Below are 27,127 nucleotides of genomic sequence, written 5' to 3'. Positions count from 1 at the left end.
CAGCGGTCAGACTCTACCATCATCAATGCAAGATCTTGGTGAAAAATTAATGCAACACTGGATGGAAATAAATCTTGTGACATTGCAGAAGCTTATCGAAACAATGCCACAGCGAATGCGTGCCGTAATCAAAGCTAAAGACGGCGGTCCAACGAAATATTAGAGTGTATGACCTTTTTTTTGGTGGTGACTTTTTTTTTGGCCAGGCAGTGTATATCCATACACTGCTGTCCGTATATGATATAAGCTCATACCATACTTATTATGACAGGCCCATACTGATAACAAACTGAAGCTGCCTTATATATAACAACATGACAGTACAACTGAAGACCCTCAGCCAACAAAAGGTGCTGCTCATATGAGCGTGTATTTCAACAAGTTGTGGCATTTTCCTCTTGCTGGAAAATCTGAATACTGTGCAGAGCGCACGCCATTTAACAATACTGGCACAGCTTCAAATGTGGACCTGAGTAAAAGTGCTCGGGAGATGGATCACTGCCGATTCCAATACAATCAGTGCACGTCTACCTAGAGATTTAATAATAGCACCGTGCTGACTCTGCTTTCCGTCCATGGAAGTGCATCGCCTCGCTCTCAGGTGGAGTGCACACAGATACGCATGTGCAAGTCCAGTTTGTTAGTGCTTATAAGCTTTCCATAGCTGAGCTTTTAATCAGGAAAGTTATGGGCAGAATGAAGCTTTTACAAACTACCCAAAGAACACCGTGTTCCTCTAAACCCTGTTGCTCAATGTCCAGTAAGATGCTGCATGCCTCTGCTCTAACTAGGTTCGCTGGCCTCTATCACACAACAGTCTATTGTTCTATAGACGTGATCTTTTGCCTAACAGAATGACTGAAATCTGTGTAAACTAGAGCTGCAAATGATTAGTCGGACAATGGACCGCTAGTTAGTTTATCGATTAATCGATCGGTGTGTACCTGTGAAATGTTTCAGGTGTTTTCTGAGCATTCCACAACTCTTCCAGTATTTTCTTGCCCCTGTCCCAACATTTCTGGAATCAAGGTTGTACTTCGGTAATCGAATAAACATAGTTTGTTTTTAAGCAAAAAAGCCAAACATCTGCTGGTTTTATGTAGGGATGCACCGAAATGAAAATTTCGAAGCCGAAGCCGAATAATATTAAACGCTTGGCTGAATACCGAGTACCGAATACCAAATATTGTTGTTAAGTTTTTCATTAGTTTTTGCAGATGAACCCCCTCCAGATTAGTGTTGTCACGGTACCAATATTGGGACCCACAGTATGATACCAATGAAAATATCATGGTTCTGAGTAGTATCACGATACCACAGCGAAAATGAGGCAGATGTGCCTTTTGTCATTTATAAAAAGATAAATCACTTTTTTATAATACATCAATGATATTTCAATGGAATAAATTACTTACTGACTTATTCATACTTCAAAAACAGCATCAATGAGTGATGAACATGGAGGGATCAAAATAAAATAAATAAATAAAATAAGAATCAACCAGCCACCCTCCTCTCCTGACAAGTCCCTTCATAAGTAAAGAACAGTCCCTAAAGTGCAGTGAGGTTTGTGGGCCATGAACGGCTCGTTTCTCCTCTGACACGTCACATACCTGTGTTCGGCTGGCTCGGCTGTTCAGGTACTTCTGGGCAGCCATGACGCCAAGAAGTGGATATTATTGGAGCCACTTCTCCTCGCCGGTAAGCCGATGGCCGCCGTATTTGACTGGAATACATTAAGTTACTGTCTGTGCCTGTGACCCCCGTTCAACCCACAATCGATGGGATTCGCCTTTTGTTTCTGCTGCTGGTTGAAATCTGTAGGCTGCTTGCACAGCATGCTGAATGATTTAAGCCTATTTTGCTCGCTCAAAACTATTTTTAGTCGTAAATGTGAGTGCCGTGACGGGCGGATCGCCACACTGCCGACATTTTACTCCACCTGTCACGATTGCGTTATCAAAACACGCCGCTATTATTCGGCCTTGCTTTTAACTTATTCCACTGAATGTGTGATTTTTTGCAATATTCGGCCGAATATATTCGGTTACCGAATATTCGGTGTATCCCTAGTTTTATGCTTCTTAAAAGTGAGAATTTGATGCTTTTCTTCGTCATACTTGACCGTAAACTGAAAAGATTTGGACTTTTGAGGCTGTTTGTTGGATAAAACACCTTCTGAAGACGTCACCTTGGGCATGTTTCACTCTTTTTTAGGGCTGAACCCAAATATTTGAGTATACGGATATCTGTTCAGCCAGAAGATATTCAGTTTTCAATTCTGGGATTCAGATATTTGTTTTTTTGTGGGGGAAAATGACAATAAAGAAATTATAAATAAATATAAATGTCAGTGTTTCCCATACATTGATTTATTTGTGGCAGCCCTACACTATATAAACATTACCTGCCTCACTTTAACTTTTTTTTTTTTTTAATATTTAAAATGGGTAAAATCTTATTTCATTCAGCCCCTTCTTTCCCTGCTGTCTCTTTCTATCTGTGTTCATCATGAGAGCTACGCATTGGAAACCGTTGGTGAGTCTGCCCCAAACACACAGTGACAGGGCTAACTTTACCCAACAGTTATTAACAGGTTTAACAACACAGCTGAGCCGCTTTGGTGGGAATTTGGAGCTAGTACGCTGTTTCTGCACTTCTGTTTCATGGTGCTTTTTCAGGTGTTGTCTTGGGTTTGGAGGCTATTATTACAAGCACTTATGTAGGCCTATAATTTATCCATGATCAGAAAAATTCCTGAGTCCTTTCTGAATCATGTTCAGTAGCCCCAACCCTGTCTGCAGCTTTGATTATGTGCGTTTGATTACTAACAATGATAAGTGATCTTAGATAAAATGGTATTTGGGACAGCCCTTATTTTTTTCTGACATTTTATAGACAGAACAATTAATCGAGCAAATAATGGGCAGATTAATCAATAGTGAAAATAATTGTTAGTATCAGCTCTGGTATAAACAGCGCAACATTCATTAATTTATTCATTAATTCATTATCTGTAACCACTTATCCTGTTAGGGGGCACAAGGGGGCTGTAGCCTATCCCAGCTGACCCTGGGCAAGAGGTGGGGTACACCCTGGACAGTAATAGAGGAATCTGGAGGATGCAGATTGAGCTACTCACACTAAATAAAAACAGATACATAAATACAAAAATAACCCTTCTTCTTTAATAAAAAAGCATCTACAGCCCTTTCAACGTGTGCACCCAAGTCTGACAATTCTCTATAATGCATTCCCTCTCTTTAGCTCCCTGTATTTCAAGTGTATCGCGTATCTGGTGTTGCTGCCAAAGTGTCACAGTACACTACTGTAATTGAAGCGAAAAGGAAACATGGAAATTACTAGATCCTTATCAGACATCTATTAAAGAGGAGGCAGCAGAAAGACTATCAACGAATCACGAGCGAGGAAGGGAGGCATGTCTTTAGGGTTCTCTGTGTCTTTCCTCCTGTGGGCTTTAAAATGTGAGCAGCGAGCCTCACAAGAGAGAAGATTAAAGGGCTTAATTAGAAGTGAATAAATATGACATTGTAGTTAAGAGGGAAAGCCCTCCCTTGCTGCAACACATTCAGCACAGACAAAAATGCTATTTAAAAGCACTTGATGCCTGATAGCACAGCGTGAAAAATACAAGGCTATGTAGGTCAGAGCATTTATCAAATGGTAACTAGATATCTGAATGGTGCCACATAATCATACACCTGAGTGGTATAATATACTGTACAGTAAGTCAACACTGGTTACTCTCACCAGCGACATTCGTGCTCATCTTTTGATGTGTTTCTAGGCAGGACTAATTTCAACATGCAGAGGAATCACTGTAAGAGTCCGACGACAGATTAGAGGACAGTTTGTCTTTATGTCCCTGCTCTAAGAAGACAGGTGGAAGACAGACAGACAGACAGCTTCTCTAGACTCATCGCTCCCATGTCCCTGGCCTTTTGTGCCAACAGCTGCGGGCGGACCAGATTCCACTGTCTGTTATGATTTAGAGGAAGTGATGTGTGAAAGACAGTGGAACGTCCTGTCCTCCTGACCTGGGCAGCGACCGCAGGGGCCGACACAACTCATTGAAAAATGATTGAAACCGCAATATTTGCTTCATACAGAAACTGCAAAACGCTGCAGTTTTTTTTCACAGAGAGGAATGTCACACACGTCTTACTAGGGTTGGGCGATAGGACAGTACACTGTGCTACTGGAAATGTGTCCACCTGCAGAGATTTGGCAATACTAGCTATTCAGGCTATGTAGGGCTGGAGTCTTGCGTGATCTTGTGATCTCACAAATCCAGTTGCCTTGACAGCAACATAATTTGGGCAGACATGGAGGACAAGAGTAAAGTTGTAAATACAGAAACTTGTGACACATATTGTTTTCATGAACTTTCGAGCTTTCATTGGAAAGAACTTCTACTGTTTTGAGTCTTTTGTTTTAAACTCAAGCGTCGTCGCATGTGATTCAGTTGTTTTATTGTTTGTTTGGAAATTTAAAATACAGGAAAATAATCAAATGCGATGCATTGGTATAGTTATTTTAAAACGTACAATAAGTAACTTTTTGCCACTAGAGGTCTCTCATTTAAAACAATACAAAGGACTGAGCAATGATGTCATTGCAGTCAGTCTCTCCCAGTTTGGATTCCTCCAGTGCTCATCGTTCAGGAGGTTTTTACCAGGAGCTTAATTATTATGCAGAGGTCTCTCCCTTTCCAGAACAGAAAAACCCAGTGATTTAAACCAGTATAAACACTGAATAAAGCATTTGGGAATTACAAATCAGTGTTTCTCCGACACTGTTCGACTTGTCACGGAGGAGCTGCTAGCCCAACACCTGCTAATGTGTGCCCACAATTTTCTCTGATAACTTAAGATTAAGACGTTCAGAACGTTTTAACCGGGAGCCGAATTATCCATAGAAGTCTCCTCCTCTCCAAAACAAATGGACCCAGTGATTTAAACAGCTAAAAACACTAAATAAAGCAGTTTCACATTAAAATTCATTGTTTCTTCAATGGTGTTTGGAATGGCAGGGGCTGGAGCCGAGCTGCTGATACCATTTGCTCAGCTTGTTTCTCTGATAACTAAAGATCCAGATGCCTGGTGACTAAAATCCTTCATCTGGTTAACACATACTGTTAAAAACAAACAAGGTCTAAAATGTGTATTGTGAATATGTGGCTTAAAACTGAATAAAATGTCAATTTATGAAAGCCTCTGGCAGACAACAGCGCCCAAATGACACGGACAGTGTCCTTTAAAATTACAGATTTTTTCTGAGTTTGAACATTGTTGGAAACGTTTTGAATAATTTAAGTACCAGACTCAACAAATCATATTTTAAATGCACAAAAAAATAGATTGTAATGTGGAAAAGTTACATATTATATTTTTCAACCATTTATTACTTGAATTTACAAGACAGTCACTGTTTATTGATATATATCATTAAATAGAAGATTTTGGCCATATGGCGCTACATCTTAAAGATACCCTAATGATTAAATATTTTGTTTTATTCAAACTTAGTAAATCCTCAGTAGGAATACCAGTATCTCTTGAACCTTTTTCAAACTGAAAAATTGTCCATTTGTCTGAAACACTGTATTTTTAGATGTTCTTTGCATAACTACAGATTTCCCCTTTGCAACCCAACTTCCCTCTGTCATAATTAACATATCATGTCTCCACATCACAGCTCCTTTTACAGCCACCTTCAGAAATTCTCGTAACACCCCTACTTCTGACCTACTAACCTCCATGTTTGGTAAAAAGAGAAACCAGACTGTCCGTCATTCAGAGGCACCAGACTAACTTCACTCTTTAATATCTGTGTGGCCCTTCAGATTACTCTGTACCCTCCCTGAAAAGACATTTAATGACTTATAAGCTCATGTGCATAATTTATGGTGTAACACTACACAGCAGCAAAAATCCAGCCGTTCCCCCTGTTGCTCTTTAAAATGTGGTTTATCATCGCCACCGCACTGCTGCATCCATTTAAGCCACGCTCCTTGGGATGAGACATGTAGAAGAGGCGGTGACGGTGACAAGCGGCACACTGGTATAAATTCCCTCCTGATCACACCGCAATTTATGACTCTCCAACACAAAGCGCTGGGCGTAATTAAGCGAATGTGAAACGGCAAATTAATCTGTTATGAAATTACTGCCGCGACACTACTTTATATTAATGTTATCTTTTATTGCACTATGTAAATGTGCGCCTTGATGTGTATGTATGTTGTGTCCTGTCTTTAATAGGGATAAAAACGCGCAGCATGAACAGTGACACAATAGCTAATTAACCCTTAGAAATTAACTCCAGTACGGCTTGTTGATGGCAGAAGGCCTCTGCTGTGGAGCTACATAGGAAATGACAAGCTGCCTGGCACACACACACACACACACACACAGATCAAAGTTTGGCTCTACTGAGACGATGACCTATATTGAGTGAATAAAAGCAACATGAATGCTACCAGCCTTTATTAGCATGTGGGTTTTAAGTGTAAACATTTATGCATCAGCAGATGTATGCTACATGTTTATTTTAAAGGTGCTTTCACACCCGTAGTTCAGTTCATTTGGTACAAACCAAGGGAAAAAATACACATTGGTGCCAACAGTGTTTCAGCTCTGGTCTGATTTGTGTTTCGAGCATGTTTCTATACATGAACCAAGCATGAGGTTACGTGGAGTGTTTGGGGACTGTCATCATGTATCATCAGTGATTTAATTTGGTAACTGACAGGAAGTCCTGCTGCACTTGACTACGGCCCATGTGTTTATTCATCTGCTCTGGTGTCACAAACTGCACACAAAGTAATAAATCATAATGTGTTGGGACGGCTACTTGACATTATTTCATGAACAATGATGACCATGTGGAAAGAGGACGGACAAGAGGATCTGTTATGATACTATTATGGAGGGATGGTTACTGAGTGGTCACTGTTTCACTCACTTCTAATGAAGAACTGGCAAAATATATGCAGTAGGACACAAGCTCAACCACGGTTTGGCGTTAACGTTTGCCCATTTTCCCAAGGCAAGTAAACTGTGTTGTCTGATCGGGCAGGTAAAAAATTAATGTGATGTCTAATGTAACGTTACCTAAAAATAGCCAAGAGCTGAAAAGGACTGATGCAATAAATCTGACGTGCTGGACATAAGAAAAGTTAACTCTGGGGTCGACATGTTAGTGAAGATTCTCAGTCATCCAGGTCAGGGTAATCTTAAGTGCTACATCGTAGGTACTGGACTTGCTTGAGTTTCTTGAAGACGTTTCACCTCTCATCCAAGAGGCTTCAACCATTTAGAGGCTGTGTACCTGACTTGAGAGTATGACATTGAGCGAGAAGCGGGGTACACCGTGGACAGGTCGCCAGACTATCACAGGGCTGACACGTGGAGGCAGGCAACCATTCACAACCACATTCACACCTACAGGCACCCATTAACCTAACCTGCATGTCTTTGGACTGTGGGAGGAAGCTGGTACACCCGCAGAAAACCCACTCTGACACAGGGAGAACATGCAAAGTCCGCGCAAAAGGGACAGCAAATTTGAACCTCTTGCTGTGAGGCGACAGTGCTGACCACTGCACTCCTGTGCCACCATAAATATGTAGAAATATATATCATAATATATACATATTAACATAAATTTATAGGTCAGATCTCTTATGAAATAACTTCCTGAAGAGTCGACAGTGAGGAGATGGATTTAAAAGTAGCTCAGCCTTTGTTAATGCTAAAGTCACATACCTCCTATCATAGGATCCTGTGGCTGGTCTATTTTGCTTTAAACCCACAAAATGAAAAGAATCGAAGTCCACTTGGATGGCGTGAAAGCACCCTTCTAGGTGAAGGTTTCCTACTGAAGTTTATAACATTCTCAGTGTGACTTAGTAAAGCAGAGGGCTCTGTGTAGTAGTTGGAAGCAGCAATGTAAAACTATATGAGTAAAACCATATGTGTGTTTGCACAAGCACACGATGTACATATGCTGCTGGTGTGTGCCTGTCATAGAAGGGGACTGCTGGAGTGAGAGTGTGTGTCTGAGAAGTGAGCCAGTAGAAGTATCCTACAAAGGGCCCCCTCAGCTGTGCCGGCAAACAGGAAACTGGCGTACATTCTCACAGTTTCACATGGCTCCGTCTGTTTCTTCTGCTCTTGCATGCCCTTTTCTAGCTCTCTCAAATCAACCAAAGGCGCCGTGTTTTAGCAGCCGCCTCCCTGCACTTTGCACAAATGTAACTACAACAATTCATGCCATCTCTCTCCTCACAGCCCACCTTCTTCTTCTGCTCCCTTTTCCCTCCTGCTGGTCCCAGAGTGGGCCTCTCTGCTAGACTAGACAGGAGGTGGTGTAGTGTTACTATGGAGCTCGGGGTCTTCCTGGAGATCTCCCATGTATGGAGGCCTGTTTATTCAGCCTACACACTAGCCCTGTTCTCCTAATTAGTTCCCAATGTACCCTTCATTAGTTTCAGATACAATCTGCCTCTCTTAGTTGATTAGTCACTCATTATGTCACAAATGGGATTTTTTGACAATCTATTGTTTTTATGGTCTTTTTTATGGTGAATGAGCCATTAGTCTACAGTCATTAAAAGTAAAATAACACTCACTTCTTTGGCATCACAATTATATTTATAAATATTCTTTGATTTGAAATGAGCTCTAGAGAATTTTCTGCATCTCTGATTGAAATTTGCGGTGAAACAATAATACTGATTGTTTTCAGGTGAGTCAACTAAATTGTTCGTAGAAAAAAGAATACTATAATTAATCCTCAAGTAGGAATTTCTTGAGTCGAACACAATCCTACAGAAAACTAACTGAAGCACAACAGGGCTGAAAGGTTATTATAGTTTTAAGGTCCAGTGTGTAGGATTTAGGAGGATATACTGGCATAAATGGAATATAAGAGGTATGTTTTCTTTCGTGTATAATCATCTGAAAATAAGAATCATCATGTTTTTATTACCTTAGATTGATTACTGGTTCTAGATAAGTCCACTTGCATATTGCATAGGAAAAAACACTTTCTTAAACGCAAAACTGCTTTATTCAGTGTTTTTACCAGTTTTAAATCACTGGGTCCATTTGTTTTGGAGAGGAAGAGACCTCTGCACATTGTTTGCCTCCTGCTAACACCTCCTGAGCTTCTCGATCAGAAAATAGGTGAGCGCACATTACTGGTGCTGGACGAGCTGCTCATCTGGGATGTGCCAAACAGCGTAGGAGGAACACTTATTTTTTTAACATGAAACTGCTTAATTCTGTGTTTTTAACCAGTTTTAATCACCTGGTCCGTTTGCTCTGGAGAGGACGAGACCTCTGCGGACAATTCGGCTGCAGTTAAAAACCTAAATTAACTGAAACCATGTTGTGTACTTACAAATGATAACCAAAATAGAATAAAAATATACACAAAATGACTTCCGTTTTAGTCTTTGTCAATTTGGTCAAATTTGTGAACACAACAAGCACAATGGGGTGCATAGAGACTTGGATGTCTACATGACTGTGAGTCAACTGCCTTCACAAAGTTCGTGTTGTAACTAACTATTCCGAACTTCTTAAAAGTCCAGTGTTTAAGATTTATGGGGATTTAGTGGCAGCTAGTGGTGCAGATTGCAGATTTCAACCAGCCGAAACTTTTCCTGGTTAGGATTCCTTCAATGTTTGTTGTTCAGGAGGTTTTTAGTGGGAGCCGAACATACAAGTGGAATCGATGATTTAAACTGGTAAAACCACTGAATAACATCTCAGAGGGGGCGCTAAACTACAGTGGCTGAAGCGAAAATGCAAATAGCCCCATCTAGAGCCAGTATTTGGCTTGTCCATTCTGGGCCACTACTCAGTGCAACATGGCGATCTCCGTGGGTGGATATTAACGACCCATTTTAAAGGTAACAAAAACACAACAATTCTTAATTTCAGTTATACTAAAAACAACATACTTATATTTAGTTTCTGCCAGTACACCCCCCTAAATCCTACACACTGTATCTTTAAATCTTGTCCCTAACACATACCCCTTGTTATAATTGAAATAAATAAATAAAACGAGTACTAAAAGTAATACAAGTTGGACTAAGCCTAAGATTTTCAGAAAATTAAAACTAATCTGAAACTGACAAACATACTGTGGAAACTAATTGAAACTAAACTGAATTGAAAACAAAATTAAAAATGAAAAGGAAACCAGAAAACTATGGTAACTTTGGAGTGCACAGATACACTGAATATGCTAAAGAGTCAAACGTGACATTTAAGAGGTTGTGGATCACAGTAAAATGGGGTCATGGCATGTTGCTGTTATGAGCAGCAGCCAAGAAAATAATTGTGCACATCACAGCCTGGTTTGAAGACGGGGAGAAAAAAACTTGGTATATAGGTCAATTTGTGGATGCTGTGAAACAACACAAAGTAGATAAGAGACAAAGGAGAATACTAACACAGCCAACCCAGATCACATTCATTAGTGCAGCAAACTGTGAGGGGCTGAAAGTGACTCACACAAGAGGAATAAGGGGAGGGAGGGGGCACCTCTGTGACATTACAGTCTCATTAACTCATCCTTCAGGGACAGAGTGGGAGGTCAAGGCGCTGACCCTTGACGGTGGAGAGTTCACAGTCATATGCACCCATAAGAGGAGGACTTACTCCTTTTTACTGATCTAAACAAAATTGGCTTCCAAACACATTTGTCTGAACACAGCTTTGGGCACAAAAAACACAAAGACACTCACAGTGTAATTAGGTGTCCATTCTCTTGCTGCCATTAAGGCTACGCTGCCAAAGTCGGCCAGAAGTTCTAATCAGATTTCACACTGCCCATCCCTTGCGAGACATTAAGTCCCTCTCCCATCTGCCGGCTCATCTCGACCACGAGATCTGCTCCTGGGCTAACTAGTTGACTGTCCAACACTGTCTACCCGCTTCTCTCTGGTCATTAAGAGCACTGGCTGGGGGAGACAGAGTGAGGAGTGGGTCTGCAGCTGCCACAGAGCAGGAGTTCAAAACCTGCAAGCTAAGCACACTCTTCCCTTCAGAAGTCACCTTTCAGTCAACTTTATTCACCTCTCTCTTTTTTGATTTGTGGTTATTTTGCTCCGTTTTCTCCTCTTCTGAGATTTCTCCTCACCTCTACCCTCCTAGGTATGCCCGAGGAGCCTACGGGGAGGCCCGAGGAGCAGCTGCAGCATCCCTGTACTCCTTATTAGTCTTGTATGGGCACCTGGCCTCCATTTTGGCTCAGGTAGTATGGACCACCTGGCTGCTGCTAATGTTTTCAGTTAAAGATGTTTTACTATAATGAAAGCTAATGCTTCATGTCCAAATTACACAGCGGTGAACAGAGGGCAAACTGGGGCTCCGAGGCAAAAAAGCACAGGCGTTTTCCGTCTAATTAGGAGGATACACAATTTAACACGCCCACACGGTAAGTCTCCCTACTGTTAGAAAACATCATATCACAAACTCATTGCAAAGTTTATGGCAGACAAAGTCAGTAAAGTATAATTTCACCTGCACTGAGAAACTCTGTGTTACTGCATGTTAGGGCTGGGTATCGTTAAAAAATGACCAAACCAGTACCGATACAAGCACCCTTAAAGTGATACTGACACTAACAGAGTACGTCATTTTATGCCTTTTTGTTTTGGCATTGTAAACAAGGTGCAGCTGTCCCACCTGGAAGTTTTCTTCATGCCTGATGTCACTCCTATTACAAGATTTTCCTGAAATAATCACTTCAAATGTTATGCATTTATTCTTATCAGACACCATAAATATGTAGGATAGCCATACTTTCAAATGTTCGGTGGAATCTTGACATGCTGATCTGTCAACTCAAGTACATTGCCCTCAACCACAAATCTGACTATATGGGTTGTAGCTGCTGTGGGAGTGGGCCAATCACACACTGCATCAAATCGAAGAAAGCTTGCAGTGACTGGCTTTAAGAAAAATCATACAAACTGTCATTTCTTTCCAGATCTGGGTACAAAAAGGATTGAATTCAGGTATTGTTGAACTGGAGAAGTTTCAATACTACTCATTTAAGGGTGCTTTTAGACCTAGTGTTGTCTTGGTTCAGTCCAAATCAGGGACTCATTTTGTTACGAAGTTGCATAATTGCCTAGAGTTGGTTCGTGTTCTCACGGCAGCATTTACAAGCGAACCAGATAAAATGCCTTGTGAGAGAAAGCTGCTCTTGATTGGTCAGAATATCCATGTGGGAAAAATCCAGGAAGTAAACAAAACGTTGAAGAAGAGTACACTTGCAAGATAAATGTGACACTTTCTAATGTCACAATGGAGGGACAACTACGCAGGTTGATTTTAGCGCTGCTCATCGTGGACTATATTGCTGTCATTGTTCATTTTAGTCAAACCATACAGTTTGAAAACGAGGCGCGGCTCCAACTAGAAAACAATGTTTTGATGCATTGGATGTGCTGAATGTGCATATTAAGGCAGTACAGGAGGAGGTGCACATTAATAATCCTCCAGAACTGTAACATGCTCATGTTTAACCCAAACAATGTGTCACGTGACTGCAGTTGGTTCAGATCCAGGTCGGAACACGTTCTCACCACAAACGAACCGCACCAGAGTTCGTCTGTTACCAGATGGAGACCACCTCTTCAAGAAGGTCTCAGTCTGGTTGTTTTGGTGCACACCTGAGTGCGATTGCTGTGTTCACACCTGCCCAAACGAACTGCACTTCGGGGGCAAACGAACTTGAGTTCGAATGAACAGAACCAAACAGGGCAGGTGTGAAAGCACCTTTAGTCGATCATTTAAGAAAGTGAACAGTAATGATACCCAGCCCTATTGCAAATGAAGGTTCATATTTGCAGGCCAAAAAAACAAACAACAACAACAAAAAACATACTTAATAAAGAAATCAACTTTGAGGTGTCCATATTATATGGGTGGCAGAAAGAAAACGCTGAAAAAACAAGTTTAATACAAGAAGCCGCAACTCACCTTTGGTTATCTGTTCTGTGGCCTGAAAAAAAAAAAAAAAAAATCAGAAAACAAATATTAGCAACAAATAGAAGACTAACTTATAATTAAGCAATAAGCGTCTTTTATAGGTGAAAATTGTGGGCCTAAATGTTAATGTGCCATCAACATCTGAGTTGCATTGGCTGGCTCTCCAGCTGCACGACAGTGCTGGAGCAACTAGCCAGGGCAATCGGAACAAAATGTTCAGGGGCTGGTTTTGCTCATCTATTGAAATGCTAAAAGGTTCATGTTCATTCCTGCTGCTCGGTGGGGTGAGTGGGTTCACCGTGCTTGTGGCTGGAGAGGGAGTAAAATAGATAACACAAATGCTCCTCTGATACATTAAGAAACGTACACAAACATACTTTCCGCAGCCCCCGACAAGAAGGGTCAAGGATACATAAAACGTATTACTGAGAACAGCAGGCAAACACTGAAAACAGATGAGCTACTGAAGGAAAACGTGAGGAGGAGGGGTAGAGGTGGGGGGCTGCGGGTTAAAGACGAGGATGACAACTACATAACGTTCTGTTTAATGCTTCCTGTGGAAACACACGACAAAATGCATGTGCTGCTCAGTGTGCATGTGATCGATGTGATGTAACTCCAGCAAAAACACCTGAGCATAGTGGAGGCCTGTGCTTTGTTGTGCACCACCTAACATTTAAAATAGTACAGATGGTGTTACAGCCGCTTCGTCTGAGACTGGCTGGGGATAAGGAAGTGGACTGTCGGCCATGCATGAACCAACACTGACTGGGGGCTTACAGTATCTTACCGTGTTGATTAAATGGTACGCAGAGTCAATGGGTTAAACATGAGTGTACCGTTACCGTTACAAGCTCACCTTTTTCTGAGCAGCTTCTTTCTTTTTCTTCTCTTCTTGCTTTTTCTTTTTCTTATCTTCCATCAAATGGTTCTCTTCTCGTGTTTTTTGCTTCTTCTCACAGCTTTAAAACAAAAAAGAGACAGAGACAGACATGTTTTTATCCCAGTCACCAACGGAGGAGACAGATACCGTGCCTCGGCACCAGTAGGCAGGTGAACACCTGCAAAAGTAATTCATTTGGCCGCAGTGTTTGATTATTGCTCTCCAAGGTAAAATCATTGTTGTCAATGGCTTCTGTCATAACACACCAGATCACGTGCACAGTTCTATTACAGCCACCAGACAGGAATGTGGCTTTGTGTTGCACTTTGCAAACTGTGATGTTCTGAACAGTGCAAACTGAGCATGTGTGTGTATGTGTTTTGGTCTGGTGGTCTCTGGGGTTGGCTCTGGAAACCATTAGGGAGGCCTTGCAGGTTTAGCATAGTGGGGGCCAATGAGACAAGGCCCCTGTTCTACAGTCTACACACTGAGCCACGGCAACAGATCCCAACATAACTAATATGTGGGCAGACCACAGGAAAACAATACGTGCCAGGGTTCTGGGTTGTAGACAACTTTATGCGCAGCATTCATCTGTTGACAACACCGAGCTGGTGACAGGCTAAACCTTCTCTCCCCAGTCCTGAGAGGAAAACTGTTCACTGCTGACACTGTAGTCAAAAGCCACCTGATAATGCCTCGTAGGTTCATGTGCCAGCGCATCCAGCTGACAGCTATATCTCTATGCAAAAAAACAAGAAAATAAAAGCTGGAATCTAGGTTTTTAAAGGACTTGAGAAAAGGAGAACCTGCCTGGAACCTGAAATGTGAAATTAAAACCATCAGCCTTTTCTCCCGCCATGCCTGTGCTGCTGCAGGCGACAGCGGTGTGTGCCATTGCCTGGCAACAAGCGCTCCCCGAGGCCCTGGTGCGCAGTCAGGTGGAGACAGACAGCGCCCTTAAGCACTGCACTGAAATCAGTTTGATTGTGGAGGTTCAATAATGGAATTGGAAATACGAGAAGATGGACTTGGACAGGCATCAGGAACTGAGGCGCAAATCTGGGCTTCTGAGTATCTGAGTCAGGGCTTGAAGCAAGTCATGGGAGCGAGGGTTCATGAGAGGATTCTGAATAGCCAAAAAAAAAACAAACAAAAAAAACAAACAAAACTATGTCATTGTCTCATCCTGATTGTTCTTTCTTGACCTTGATGGCAAATGCAATACGTAGGGATGGAATGATATATGATTTTATCGTGGATCACCATAAAATGATAGAATATTTGTTTTGCTTATTTTGATGATCATCAGAATAGTATCATGAATCACAATTATTTTTGGCTAGGATAATTGTGACATGTAATTTTCATATCGTCCAATGCCTAGTACTACATTCAACAAAGACAACAGAAGTTAGAAACCGACAACTCAAGTGACAACAGAATTCAACTAGGCTTACTTTTAGTGATGTTATGATGACACACAGTTTTTTTACCACCAGAGTTTCGTGCTGTCTTTCATATACTGTAGGATGACAGTAACATTTTCTTCTCTTTCAAAAATGAAAATAAAAAGTAAGAAAGCAGAAACAGCCCTTGAGCATTTGAAGAAGTCACTCGGCTGCCAGCTTTGACTCGATCATCTCAACTCAGGGACATTCAGTGTAGTCTTTAGTAACATTTCTGGGACAGTGCCAGAAATGAATAAGAAGAGGAGGCAGTGTTGGATTATACAGGACACAGGTTGGAGATATCTAGTAGGCTTTACTTCTTTACAAGAAGTCAGCATTTTCTGTAGCACAGGCCAAGTTAGCAAACTGTTTCAAGTGTTTTGGCGGAGTGATTCCTACAAAATGTACTTTGTCTGGATCATTTTGAGAAGGTTAAGGATGAACCCAAGGTGATATGTAAACTCATCTTCATTGGTCGACTACAAACATGACGTATCATCTGAAACATGGAAGTAACTACATGCCCATTAGCCACTTAGCACAATCATTACTGCTTTGCCGACAGCGTCATTAACAGGCGGCTCGCTCAGTGTATGACGTGCACTTGTAGATAAAATATAGGCCTATATTAATGAAGGTTCATTAGTACAGTTTTGTATTTCTCTACAATGTAGCACAGTGTTAACAATGTTACTGATACTATTCTTTCTCTAACCTTTAACATGCGGGCGACTAGTTGACTAATGGCCCTAAATGATGACTATTGGTCGCCAAGGAAAATTCTTAGTTGGGGGCAGCCCTACTATTTTACATGCAAAGATTCATGGTAGTGGTTCATTTTGTGCTGTGTTTAAACCCCGACCACTTGATGGCAGTGTTGTAATCCTTCTTTGGCCATTTGACTCCAACGTAACAACATATCGTTAGCATAAACCCAAAGAGCACGGGCCTATTAAACAAGCAGAGTCATAAAAAGCACATCGTTAGCTCCTTAAAATATTTATGTAAATGTATTTCGTAGTAAATGCTGTGCTTACATGATCGCAATTCCTGTATGATGATATATATCGTATCACTAGATTCTTGCCAATACACAGCCCCATGGTGTGAAATGGTTGAGCATGGAGGAGAAAATCCAAACGGTTGCGACAGGTTTAAAATCTGAATGCATGTTTAAGTGCAGGGCTCCATTCCTGTAAATATGTATATATGTGTGAGTAATGATTGCACACATGCCTCATGTTGATGTTTCTAATGGTGCATGTTCACTGCACCTTAATGTGTATTCTCAACCTGACTGAAAGTGCATGAAAACAACAAAAAAACATGGTATACCTTTGCTTCGAACTGTGCAGACTACATTTTCCAATCTGACCTTGCATAGTGTGCAGCTATGCTTTGTTAACAGCAGCTGTTGCCATGCCACCACCTCCCAGAGGCCATGGTCACCTCGTCTCTCAGACCGAGCGGTTAGCAGACAGGTGACAAAGGGTCACCACGAGGAAGCCTCTGGTTTACTGCAAAGATCAGACCCCACAGTATTTCTTCTGCTCCACTTTATATCATCTTTAGCACTGCTGTCACATGTGGAGAATTTCTTACACAGTCCAGACAGTCAGGAATCAAACTGCTATTATTATTATTATTATTATTATTATTATATTTCTTTGAGGGAAACCAGTGCATTCTGCTTAGTACAAAGTCTGTCTTCGCATTATTTCAAATGGCCCACAGATCAGTGATGAACTTACACACTAATAGAAAGACAACGACATAAATAAACATGCAACTCGAATCAACCCAGAAACCTGACAGGTGCATCTTGCTGCACAAAAAAACTCCAACAACTTTTTTTTTTTTTTTTTAAATATAATGAGAATGGTTACAATCAGCATTCACAACCAGGTCAAGTGACTCTGCAGTAGTCATGGATATTAATCGGCTGCTGCTCTAATCGGCATTGACAGAAATATAACACCTGGGTGAACGCGCTAATTTTCGCCCCTTTACCAGCAAGATGCAATGATGCGCCACATCAAAAATACCTTATGTTTCCACACAAGCAGCGCTCAAACATCATTCCCAATTAGTCTGCTCCAAGTTTGAAAGAGAGACTGAATAATAAGTAAGAGATATAACAAAAGAAGTAACCACTGGCCTCCATGCTGCTTTCTACTGTTTGCTAGCTTGTTTTCAAGCATGTCTGTGACGTCGAATGTGACACACCAGTAAAAAACTATGGGATTTTCCAATGTTTAAAAACCCTGCTAGTTTTGGTGGAAATGGGGTATAAATAATAATGTTGAAGTTCAACCTCAAACAGCTACAGCAACAAATGTTTTCATACATTTCTGGTCGAACATCATTTAGATGTGTAATTGGTATCAAAACAGCACCAACCAAGGCTGTTCTCAATTAACTTTACATCAACTGGAGTTCAGCTCAGCAACAAAGTCTTTGACTACTGCTAACAGATCCAAAAAGGGCAAAAAAAAACAACTTACAAAAAAAATCCCTCAAACAACCTGTGATTACCTGTTTCAGCAAAGTTAAATTGAACTGAATATCTGTCCAGCTTAACATTTTCACTTTAGTGACTGATTATTTGTTTTTATCCAGACTGTTTAAAAATAGAAAATATGGCATGTATCACCTGCAACAAATTTGCTATATTATTTTTAGACATTATCACTCACTCACATGCTGGGCCTCCTGGCTGGCTCAGCAGCACATGCCTTCAATGCTTGCAGGAACTGAAAACAGAATTCAGCCTATCCTGCAGCACTCCAGACCCGATGGTTCATAAAGAGCAGCAATGAAAAGAAGCTGCATGATAAACAGAGCATCCTTATTACTGGACTGTGGTCGAGATTGCAAGCATGAGATTAGGTTGTTGGAATTTCCTTGGACACAAAACCACGCCGCCTGCATGCACCTATCTACCAATTCACATCATAAACACTTATTTTTACCCTCGAGAGGCTGGATATGGAACCTGCTGGTGCAGCTGCCATGCTAAATATAGCTGGTGCTGCTCCTTTCAAAGGCATCAGTGGGGCTTGTGTCATGTAGGATCAGAGGATAAGAGAGATGCTCCAGTTAATGTGAGCTGCTGTCGGCCTCCAACCCGGATGAGGAGAGTGAGTGCAGAGCAAAGCGTCAAAATGATTTCAGTTTAAGAAACATTGGGTCCCTGAGCAGGACAGAGGGAGTCTCTCTTGATGAGAGCCGCCGCGCCGTTTCCAAACATCTGCCTGGCTTGGACAGATGTGCGTCCCTTGGACTGTACTGGCTGATGGAAAGAGAGCAGTAATGGCATCTTCTGCCCATTTGGATGCTGCAGCATCTCTGGTAATATAATGGCACTACAAGGACAAGCATTTCATTAAACCAGTAGTCGTTACTTTTTTTTCCTTTTTTTTTTTAAAGAAAGCCAATTCAAACACGCCTGTTTATCAAATGTAGATATTAGATATTAATAATAAATAAATAAATCACACAGAGGAGGCTGCAAGACAGCTGTTTTCATTTGATGTTTACTCGTAGTAACAGGCTGAGCTACATCATGAGCAGTCGTTTGTAGTGGGGAAACACAGCTCGTGTGGATATGAAGGACGTAGGTCAATGAGCTCAGCTCTGTTGTGGAATTACACCCTCCTGTCAGAACAACAGGATTAGAGCTTGGTGTCCCTCTTAAAACCAGACACTCACTCTGCTGACAAAGGAAGGCAAAAAAACAGAGTCAGACTGAGGAGAGACCAAGGACAGCCTAATAAAAGCAGGTGTAAAATTTGTAGAAAATTGAGTGGAGATGGAGAGGAAGGGGAGTCGATGTGTGCAAGGTGAAATGTGGACATGTAAATGCCGAGCTGCCCCACATTGGAGCAAATGAAGATGAGGGGGTTTCAACTGATGGGGCTGGTTTGTGTGTGTGTGTGTGAGAGATGGGGGAAGGGGTGCTAGACGGCAGTCGCTGGGCACAGAGCCAGGAATGCCATCGCTGCAAGCCAAACAAGAGCACGGCGAGCCCTTGGGAGAACGCTCGCTAGCAACCACAGCAGCAGCCGCCACAGCTACGGCAGAGCGTGCAACCCCGTCTGCACGTCTGCGCAATCGCACTTCAGGGCAACACAGCCTTTTCAAATTGCTCTGAAAATTATCTGATGTGCTACAGCAGGTTTTCAAACGCGCCACGAAAAACAAAACATAAAAAGCAAAAGGCCAAATTAGTCAGTGCTACCTCTCAAATCCTGCGAAGGTTTAAAAACTGCTGGGTAAGCACTAACAAAGTCCTTGTGCTCTGCAAAGCGGATTGCACTCTCTAAAGTACTTGAAGCTATTCTCAGTGTGGTCGTGTTAATGCTTTCTGACCTGAGCTAACGACAAGGAAAAGAGAAACTTATGCTGCACTCCTGGCACTCTGAACAGGCCCTAAAATAACTTGGATGGACACACTCCAAAAGCACTGTCTCCAGTCCCAATGTCAGTTGTCTGCTCCAGAAGTAATGGGAACTCTTTCACGAGCCCAGATGACAATTTATTGGTGCAGGAGATCAAAGGACATCCCTAACAAATGTCTTTTTAAACTCTAATCACGTAGCTTCTTCACTGTTTCCACATTTGTCTTCATAAATCGAAAAAAATAACCGTGCCTCTGTGTGGAGTGATAGCCTGCATGTAAGGGATGTCTCACATAACTCCGAGCTGCAGCCAGATGGATCATGTGCTGCAGAGTTTTTGTTTCTGTAGAGGGCGATTAGATAAATGCTTTGAAGGGGAACTATGCCCATTTTTTAAATGCAATATTGTTATTCCTATGCTCTAAGACAGTCCAAAAACATTAGTAAACATGAACAATTCTCTCTTATATCCAAAAAGTCGAGTGCTATAGCTCAAATTTGTGACGTCAAGTAAGTCTGGAGATGCTCCATAGAAAATGAATTAGAAAAGATGTTAAGATGATACTGAGAGCACCCAAGGGAATGTTCTGAGTATGGCCACAATCAGACAGAGAGAGTTTTAGCAGCCTGGGGCGGCTTTTTGTAATTGTTTTCAATGAGAGTGAAGCATTTGCTTGCTGCATTCATGTTACTGAGCCTCTCCATTTTTTCACTCTATTAGCCTTACACTTTTTAAGGAACGCCCTGAACACCTTAAGCTGAAAAAACGTCAACTCAGGACAGAAAAAGTTCCAGTTGTCCAATCAGATGAATTAGCCTAAGAGGCGGGCCTACTGTGGTGGCGATGACAACAAATAGTAGCGTACATTGTTTGTGTGAAGCTAACACTAGCAGACTTTCAACGTCACCCTGGACAACTATTTGTAGCCTTAACCACTTTCTAATATTTTACCAACTGTAATGAGGCCTGAAGACTGAGAGTTAATTGTCAAACTGTCCCAAACATTTCTGAAATAGGCCTTGAACTGACCATCACGCAGGTGAAGCTCCTGGTGGTACGCCCTGTGGTTTCTCCTCTCTCTGAGGGTCTCATGTACCCACATGGATCTCCCTCTGCTGGTTAATTTTTTATGCAGATTTTAAGATACAGATATATGAGTTCACTACATAGAAAATAGTGGTAAAGCTATGGAAAGGTGATCTGGTGGTTGCCTGGCAACAATAACCAAAAAAAAGATGCATAAAGCTGCAAAAAGTGCTGTGTCTTATCGAGGCAGGCTTTACATTAAAAAAAAAAAAAAAGCACACTGAGCTCTGTCTGTTCGGGGCCTATTTGAGTATATTATCTGTTTCAGAGCTGATCTATAATAGAATAAAGCTTATTTGGGTATAAAAAAGAGAAAACAAACAACAAACAAGGCTCCCATTTGTTGCCTATTGAGCAGCTCCACCCTGTTCTACCCTGTGACATCACAAGTTCTTCACAACTTCTCTGGCTTCTGGCCTTGACAGAGAGTAGCTCATGTTCACACATATTGATTGAACTTCCTTTGGCCATGGAAATAACATATTGAAATTCTTAATTAAGGTGGTGTTCCCCTTTAAAGTAACATTTATCTAAAAAAAACACTGCAGAACGTCTTACATTCTATTACAGAGAATTAAAACTGGTTTATTGCTGAAAATGATAAGTGCACTGCAAACAGCCTTAAAGAAGTAGCATCTATAAAAGAAAATAAAGCACGTTCTAGTCCAGCATTCAAAAACCAACACAGGATAAATGCAACTAGCATTCAAGCAAACTGCCTTTTTAAAAAATAAAATCAAAACTTCAAGAAGCAAAACATTTTTCTTTGACAGCAATAAACTGCTTTTCGCAGAATGCAAGCTCATCATTTCCACCGAGGCCTCCAGCTAAGCATCTGATCACTGACACCAAACAACCCGCCAAACCAAATGACACAATCTGGCAAAATGCCCCCCGGCCCTGTCGTCCAGCTCCAATGCAAAAAGCCATCGAGAGTTTTGAACTGAAAGTGAGGCTATGACCTAAGCCTTATAGTAATCACTGTATTTAGTGGCCTGTTTTTGTTATCAAGCCCCCTTTGGCGCCTCTCTGTGAATACACACTGCCTCTTTCAGAGGCCTGGGTGCTGACTGGGGCCCCTGACCCGGCAGGGACAGAAAAGACCCCCACCACCCCCATCCCTTCCCTTTACCGCCACCATCCCTTCATCCCTTGCCAGGCCCAGACCCAAATTAGGGACTCTAACACATTAGTAAAACCAACGGGCCTCAGCGCTTACGTCAGCCTGCCCTCTACATGCATCAGGGTGCTGGCATTCCCAGTCTGTACACACTGCTTTCTCCTTTAGGAGTGTGTGATCCTGCAGGAGGCGGGCAATGATGCTCGTCTCTATGGTGAAGGGAATACAGGAAGCAATTTTAGATGCAAGGTTTGCACAACAAGATTTACAGTGCATACAGTTTTTGGAATATTACAAATTCAACAACAATGTAATTTATTTTATTGTTTATTTTAATCAGATCTATCTTGTTAAGCACTTTGGGGTGCATCTTTGCTGAAATGTGCTGTGTAAATAAAGTTATTTTTATTAGATTATGTCAAGAGAGGTCTCTAATTTAAGCATTTGTATTTTCTGCACATAAAGTAGCCACTCCAGCATTTATTTCCAAGCAAAGGTCAGCAAACTGCTAGCTGATTGGATAAGGATATTTTCAGTAAATCAAACTGCAAAAGCAAACCATATGTGGACATGACTAAAGCAGGTAAACTCGGCTTGCTAATGCGTTTACTGCCCTGTCAGGTGATGCATGTTAGATCCAGGCAGCTCCCTCTGCAGCAGCACGTAGCATGTGTAGTGAGCGCGAGCTGCAACAATATCCATGTCAACTCCACTCCTACACACCACTGCAACAGCAACCAAGTACAGAGACGACAACTCAACGAGCAATAATAACACAGAGTGCCCTTGAATCATTTCAGCTGTGGGGCCACAGTGCTGGTTAGGCCAACTAGTCCATGTTACCGTAAAGCCACTAAAAGGAAACCCGACAAATCAATGCTAAGGTCGTAGCATGCACTAAGTTAACACAAGGACCCTTCTGGCACCGACAACTGCGATACAGAGCCCTCGCAGCGAAGAAAACATTGATGTCAAAGTGGGCTGAGCTGAAAATATTTCCATTCCCCTCCCCAGCTGCCGCATTTAACTTCAAAACACTGCATATTTCCGAAAGCGCAGCGCAACATGGTGCAAATGTGTCGTGCTCGAGCGCCCAGAGGGATTAATAAATCCTACCATGAAGCGTTCAGGAGGTTCTCGTCGGCGGCGGAGCCTCTGCAGCCATTTTGTAGTAACTGACCGGAGCAGGAGCTCGAGACGGTTGAATCGGTGGTAACGGGGGGAGGTGGGAGGAGCTGCACCTTGCCACGTGACCCTCAATAACAAAACAAACTGGTCCCACTTCCCCCAACGCTCCGCCCCCACCCCGGCGTTTCCATGACAACTGCAGCCCCTCCATCACTCCCCTCTCTGTCGCTGCGCTGATGCGCTCGAGGTTGCAGCTGTGTTGCCTCGTGCCTTCCTTACGTTGTATAGTTTAAGAAGAGCGTAAGCAAGTATACGAGTCAACAAGCTGCGTGTGAATGTGAATTGTCCTGTGGGGATGAATATAGTAGCGTTTCAGCCTGCAGTTTGTGAAACATGGAGCCTGTGCTGTGTGTTTACACCAATAGAGGGCACAATTTCTACTGTATGGTGCTTTACTCCACACTGAGCTGCTGCTGGGGCGTCACTTTTATTTTTGTGTATGACACATGTGCCAAGGAGATGCCAAATCAGTGGTGGGAAGTCATCAAGTACATGAAGCCTACTTAAGTGTTTCCATTTAATGCTTCTTATACGTTCACGCCACTACATTTCAGAGGGAAATATTGTACTTCTTAAACTTAAAATCTGAATAAGATTTATTACTATTATTATTATTATTATTATTATTATTATTATTAAGTAGGTTTTCACTTATAAGGAACTTGCTTTGGTCTTTAGTGCATATGTTAAACATACAATAAGCATGCTGGTCTTAGTAGTTTGTTGCTGTTAAGTTTGCTGTTTTCAGCTTCATAACATGTTATTGTCTATACACCCTGGACAGGTCACCAGACTATCACAGGGCTGACACATAGAGACAGACAGCCATTCACTCACATTCACACCTATGAACAATTCAGAGTCATCAATTAACCTGCATGTCTTTGGACTGTGGGAGGAAGCTGGAGTACCTGGAGAAAACCCACGCTGACACGGGGAGAACATGCAAACTCCACACAGAAGCCCTACCCTGGATTTGAACCAGGGACCCTCTAACTGTGCCTAGTTATTGTCATTCGTGTGTTAATTTATAGTTTGCACCAATAGTGAGTTGGCTACCCCACTTCATGACGCCAGCTGTATTATCCCATTGAATAATGAGTCTTATTGTCATTTGCTACATGTCAATAAAGGTTGGTGGCATTCAGAGCAACAATGCAATCTATGTGAAGCAGAGAGAGAGGAAAGAAAAACAGAGGCAAAGTACTACAACAGTCAACAACTTAAATATAGAATAGCATTACAAGAAAAATATGAAAAATATACTTACAAATTTTTAAAGATATTTTTTGCCTTTAATTGATAGGACAGTGAAGTGTGAAAGGGGGAGAGATAGAGGGAGAGACATGCAGCAAAGGGCCACAGGTTGGAGTCGAACCCGGGCCGCTGCATCAACAGCCTTATACATGGGGCAACTGCTCTACCACTAAGCCACCGACGCCCCATACTTACAAATTTAAATGCATACAATGTACAGAGATACTAGTGCAAGATGTGCATTTGTGAATTTATGTAACGCATACAGTCAGTGTTCATTAGAGGGGTTTATGACTCCTTGACTCCAGAACAAATATGACAAACAACACTAATACTAATATTGTTTTTACAGTTGTTTTGCGACTTTTAGTTAAAGTGGAAACAGACATGGTTTTTTGCTTTATCAAGGCCAGGCAGCTTTATTTGTACAGCACATTTCATACACAAGGACAATTCAAAGTGCTTTAAAGAGCAATAAAATATAACACACTATAAACGATACAGAGAAGAGTGGAACAAAAAAGGTATAAAAGGTTTAATTAATTACTAAATTATTTACAATCTGCAAAGATAAAAAGATTATTTAAATTATTTAAAAGTGAGTTTTGCAGTCATTACAAGGTGGAGTAGGCAGAGTAAAAAATATTATGTTTTTAGCTTTGATTAAAAAGTGTTCAGAGTTGGACTTGTCTATCATCATCTGGGAGGGTATTCCAGGTTTGTGCTGGGTGATAACAAAACACTGCTTCATCATGTTCGGCATTGTGAAGTGAATTTTGATTGCACAATGGCTATAAAATAATGACATCATCAGCATTTAGACTGGTTACCTATACGCCTTGCTTAACTATGGAATTCTATCTGCCACTGGGTACGATAGCCTGGGAAAATGAAGGCTCAATTTATGGAACAAAGTAAGTGTATTAACCATTGTGCAACCTGGACAGGAAAAGAATAGAGCTTTTGTTTTCCGCTGAAGCTACTGGAAGTAATCCCAACTTACCAGAGTGTAATGGTGCGTTGAGCTAGCCGTAGCCACTGTTAGCAATATCAGTTGATAACAACGCTCTATGTGGTATTTTGCACATACAGATAGCATAGCGACATGCCCACGGATAAAAATTGAACAGTACTATGGGTATGGCTGACCTAATGTAAAACAAATAAGGTAAAATTACTATAAACAGTACTTTAGCAGAGTGTTTACTCACTATGTATGTGACCGGCAGCCATCTTGAATTTGTAAGTTGGGGATAATGCAGTTGCTCAGAGTTTCTGAGTTGGAAATCCGATTTCAGGGTGCGTTTGAGTTTAAACTTCGGACTCTCAACTGGAAATTTCCGACCTCCGAGTACAAAACGAACGCACCATAAGTTCTTTGCCACTGTCCCGAGTTCCGGGAATGGTGGATGGTGAAACAACTGAAAAAAAAAACATAGAAACTGCACTAGTTGCTAGGCTGTAAGGAAAAATGGAAAGCAATGAGGTTGTATTCCCAAGTACAAAAGTTGTCTGTGTCCACTTAAACTGAAGGATTGGACTACGTCTTCCACTACTGGGTTTCATTTTCATTTTTGTGCAATGTCATGTTGTGCCGTGTTGATGCCAAGTGTTTGCACCATGAGCTGTATAACTGGCAGTTTGTGAAGGCCTCTGTAACAATGTTGAGACTATTTATTCTCTCAACTCGCCTAATCCTTTTAGTGTCATGGTTGGCTGGTGGTTATCCCAGCCAGCAGGCACGAAGACACCTCAACAGTACATCACGGGGCTTAGACTCAATTTAGAGTCTCCACCTCAACCTGTACTTGTATGTGTGGTGAACGGAGCAAATGGGGAAATCCACTTGACATATAAAGAGTTGGAGGAACATGGTGGTAGAGAGGAGCTCTTACCAATGTTTAATTTCATCTGAAGTCACTTGACATGTTTTTGGATCCGTCTTCTTCATATGTGTTTGCACTCTTTTTTACCTAATACTGTCATTCCATTTCTTCATTGGGTGGTTAGCATTGTCGCCTCACAGCAAGAGGGTTCCTTGTTCGGTGGGTCGGGGAGCCCCCCTGTGCGGAGTTTGCCTGTTCTCCCCGTTTTTCTCCAGGTACTCCGGCTTCCTCCCACAGTCCAAAGACATGCAGGTTAATTGGTGACTCTAAATTGCCCTTAGGTGTGAATGTGAGTGTGAATGGTTGTCTGTCTCTATGTGTCAGCCCTGTGATAGTCTGGTGACCTGTCCAGGGTGTACCCTGCCTCTCACCCAATGTCAGCCGGGATAGGCTCCAGCTGCCCAGCGACCCCCAACAGGGTAAGTGGTTATGAAAAATTAATGAATGAATATTTCTTCATAGTGTAATTTCACTGTTATGTTTCTATCTACTCTGTACATACACTTATTGCATGTCTCTCTTTGCTGATAGAAGCATCTGTCCTCTACCTAAGGTGAGGGAAAAATATAGAGTGAAACAAAGGTGAATGAATATGATTTATGAAAGGAAATAAACAAGAGTTTGCTGAAACTATCAAGCTGACCTTTATTTCACTAAAATTAACATCCTTTGTCATTCGTTGCCTTTTCAATTATTGCTAATGATTGATTTTTTTTAAAAATGTTGAGGGTCATGAACTTTTTTTGGCATCTGAAGAGGGGCATGACAGATACAATTTGAAAACCACTGATTTTAGAATACAAAAGTTATACAGA

The 27,127-nt window shown here is 41.6% G+C and overlaps 1 protein-coding gene across 9 annotated transcripts in view; it reads right to left on the bottom strand.

Annotated features, from left to right (window-relative positions):
* The window catches only part of tnrc6c1 (trinucleotide repeat containing adaptor 6C1), a 60,523-nt gene extending 37,271 nt beyond the window's left edge, over window positions 1–23,252 (bottom strand). For 8 of the 9 annotated variants that reach the window (XM_033645711.2, XM_078161345.1, XM_033645714.2 and 5 more), the window contains exons 1-3: window positions 23,098–23,252; window positions 13,900–14,002; window positions 13,032–13,053 (exon numbers count right to left, since the gene is read on the bottom strand). In XM_033645711.2, coding sequence (XP_033501602.2) covers window positions 13,032–13,053; window positions 13,900–13,962 — 85 coding nt within the window. In that variant the 5' untranslated portion in view covers window positions 13,963–14,002; window positions 23,098–23,252. Of the gene's footprint in view, window positions 1–13,031; window positions 13,054–13,899; window positions 14,567–23,097 lie in introns of those variants that run through there. The other variant, XM_033645712.2, reaches the window with a different exon arrangement.
* Between the last annotated feature and the right edge of the window lie 3,875 nt (window positions 23,253–27,127).

This window comes from Epinephelus lanceolatus, chromosome 18 (assembly GCF_041903045.1).
Source record: "Epinephelus lanceolatus isolate andai-2023 chromosome 18, ASM4190304v1, whole genome shotgun sequence".
Taxonomy (NCBI): domain Eukaryota; kingdom Metazoa; phylum Chordata; class Actinopteri; order Perciformes; family Serranidae; genus Epinephelus; species Epinephelus lanceolatus.
Note: the sequence above shows the minus strand (reverse complement) of the source record. Positions and strands in the feature narration are given on the sequence as shown.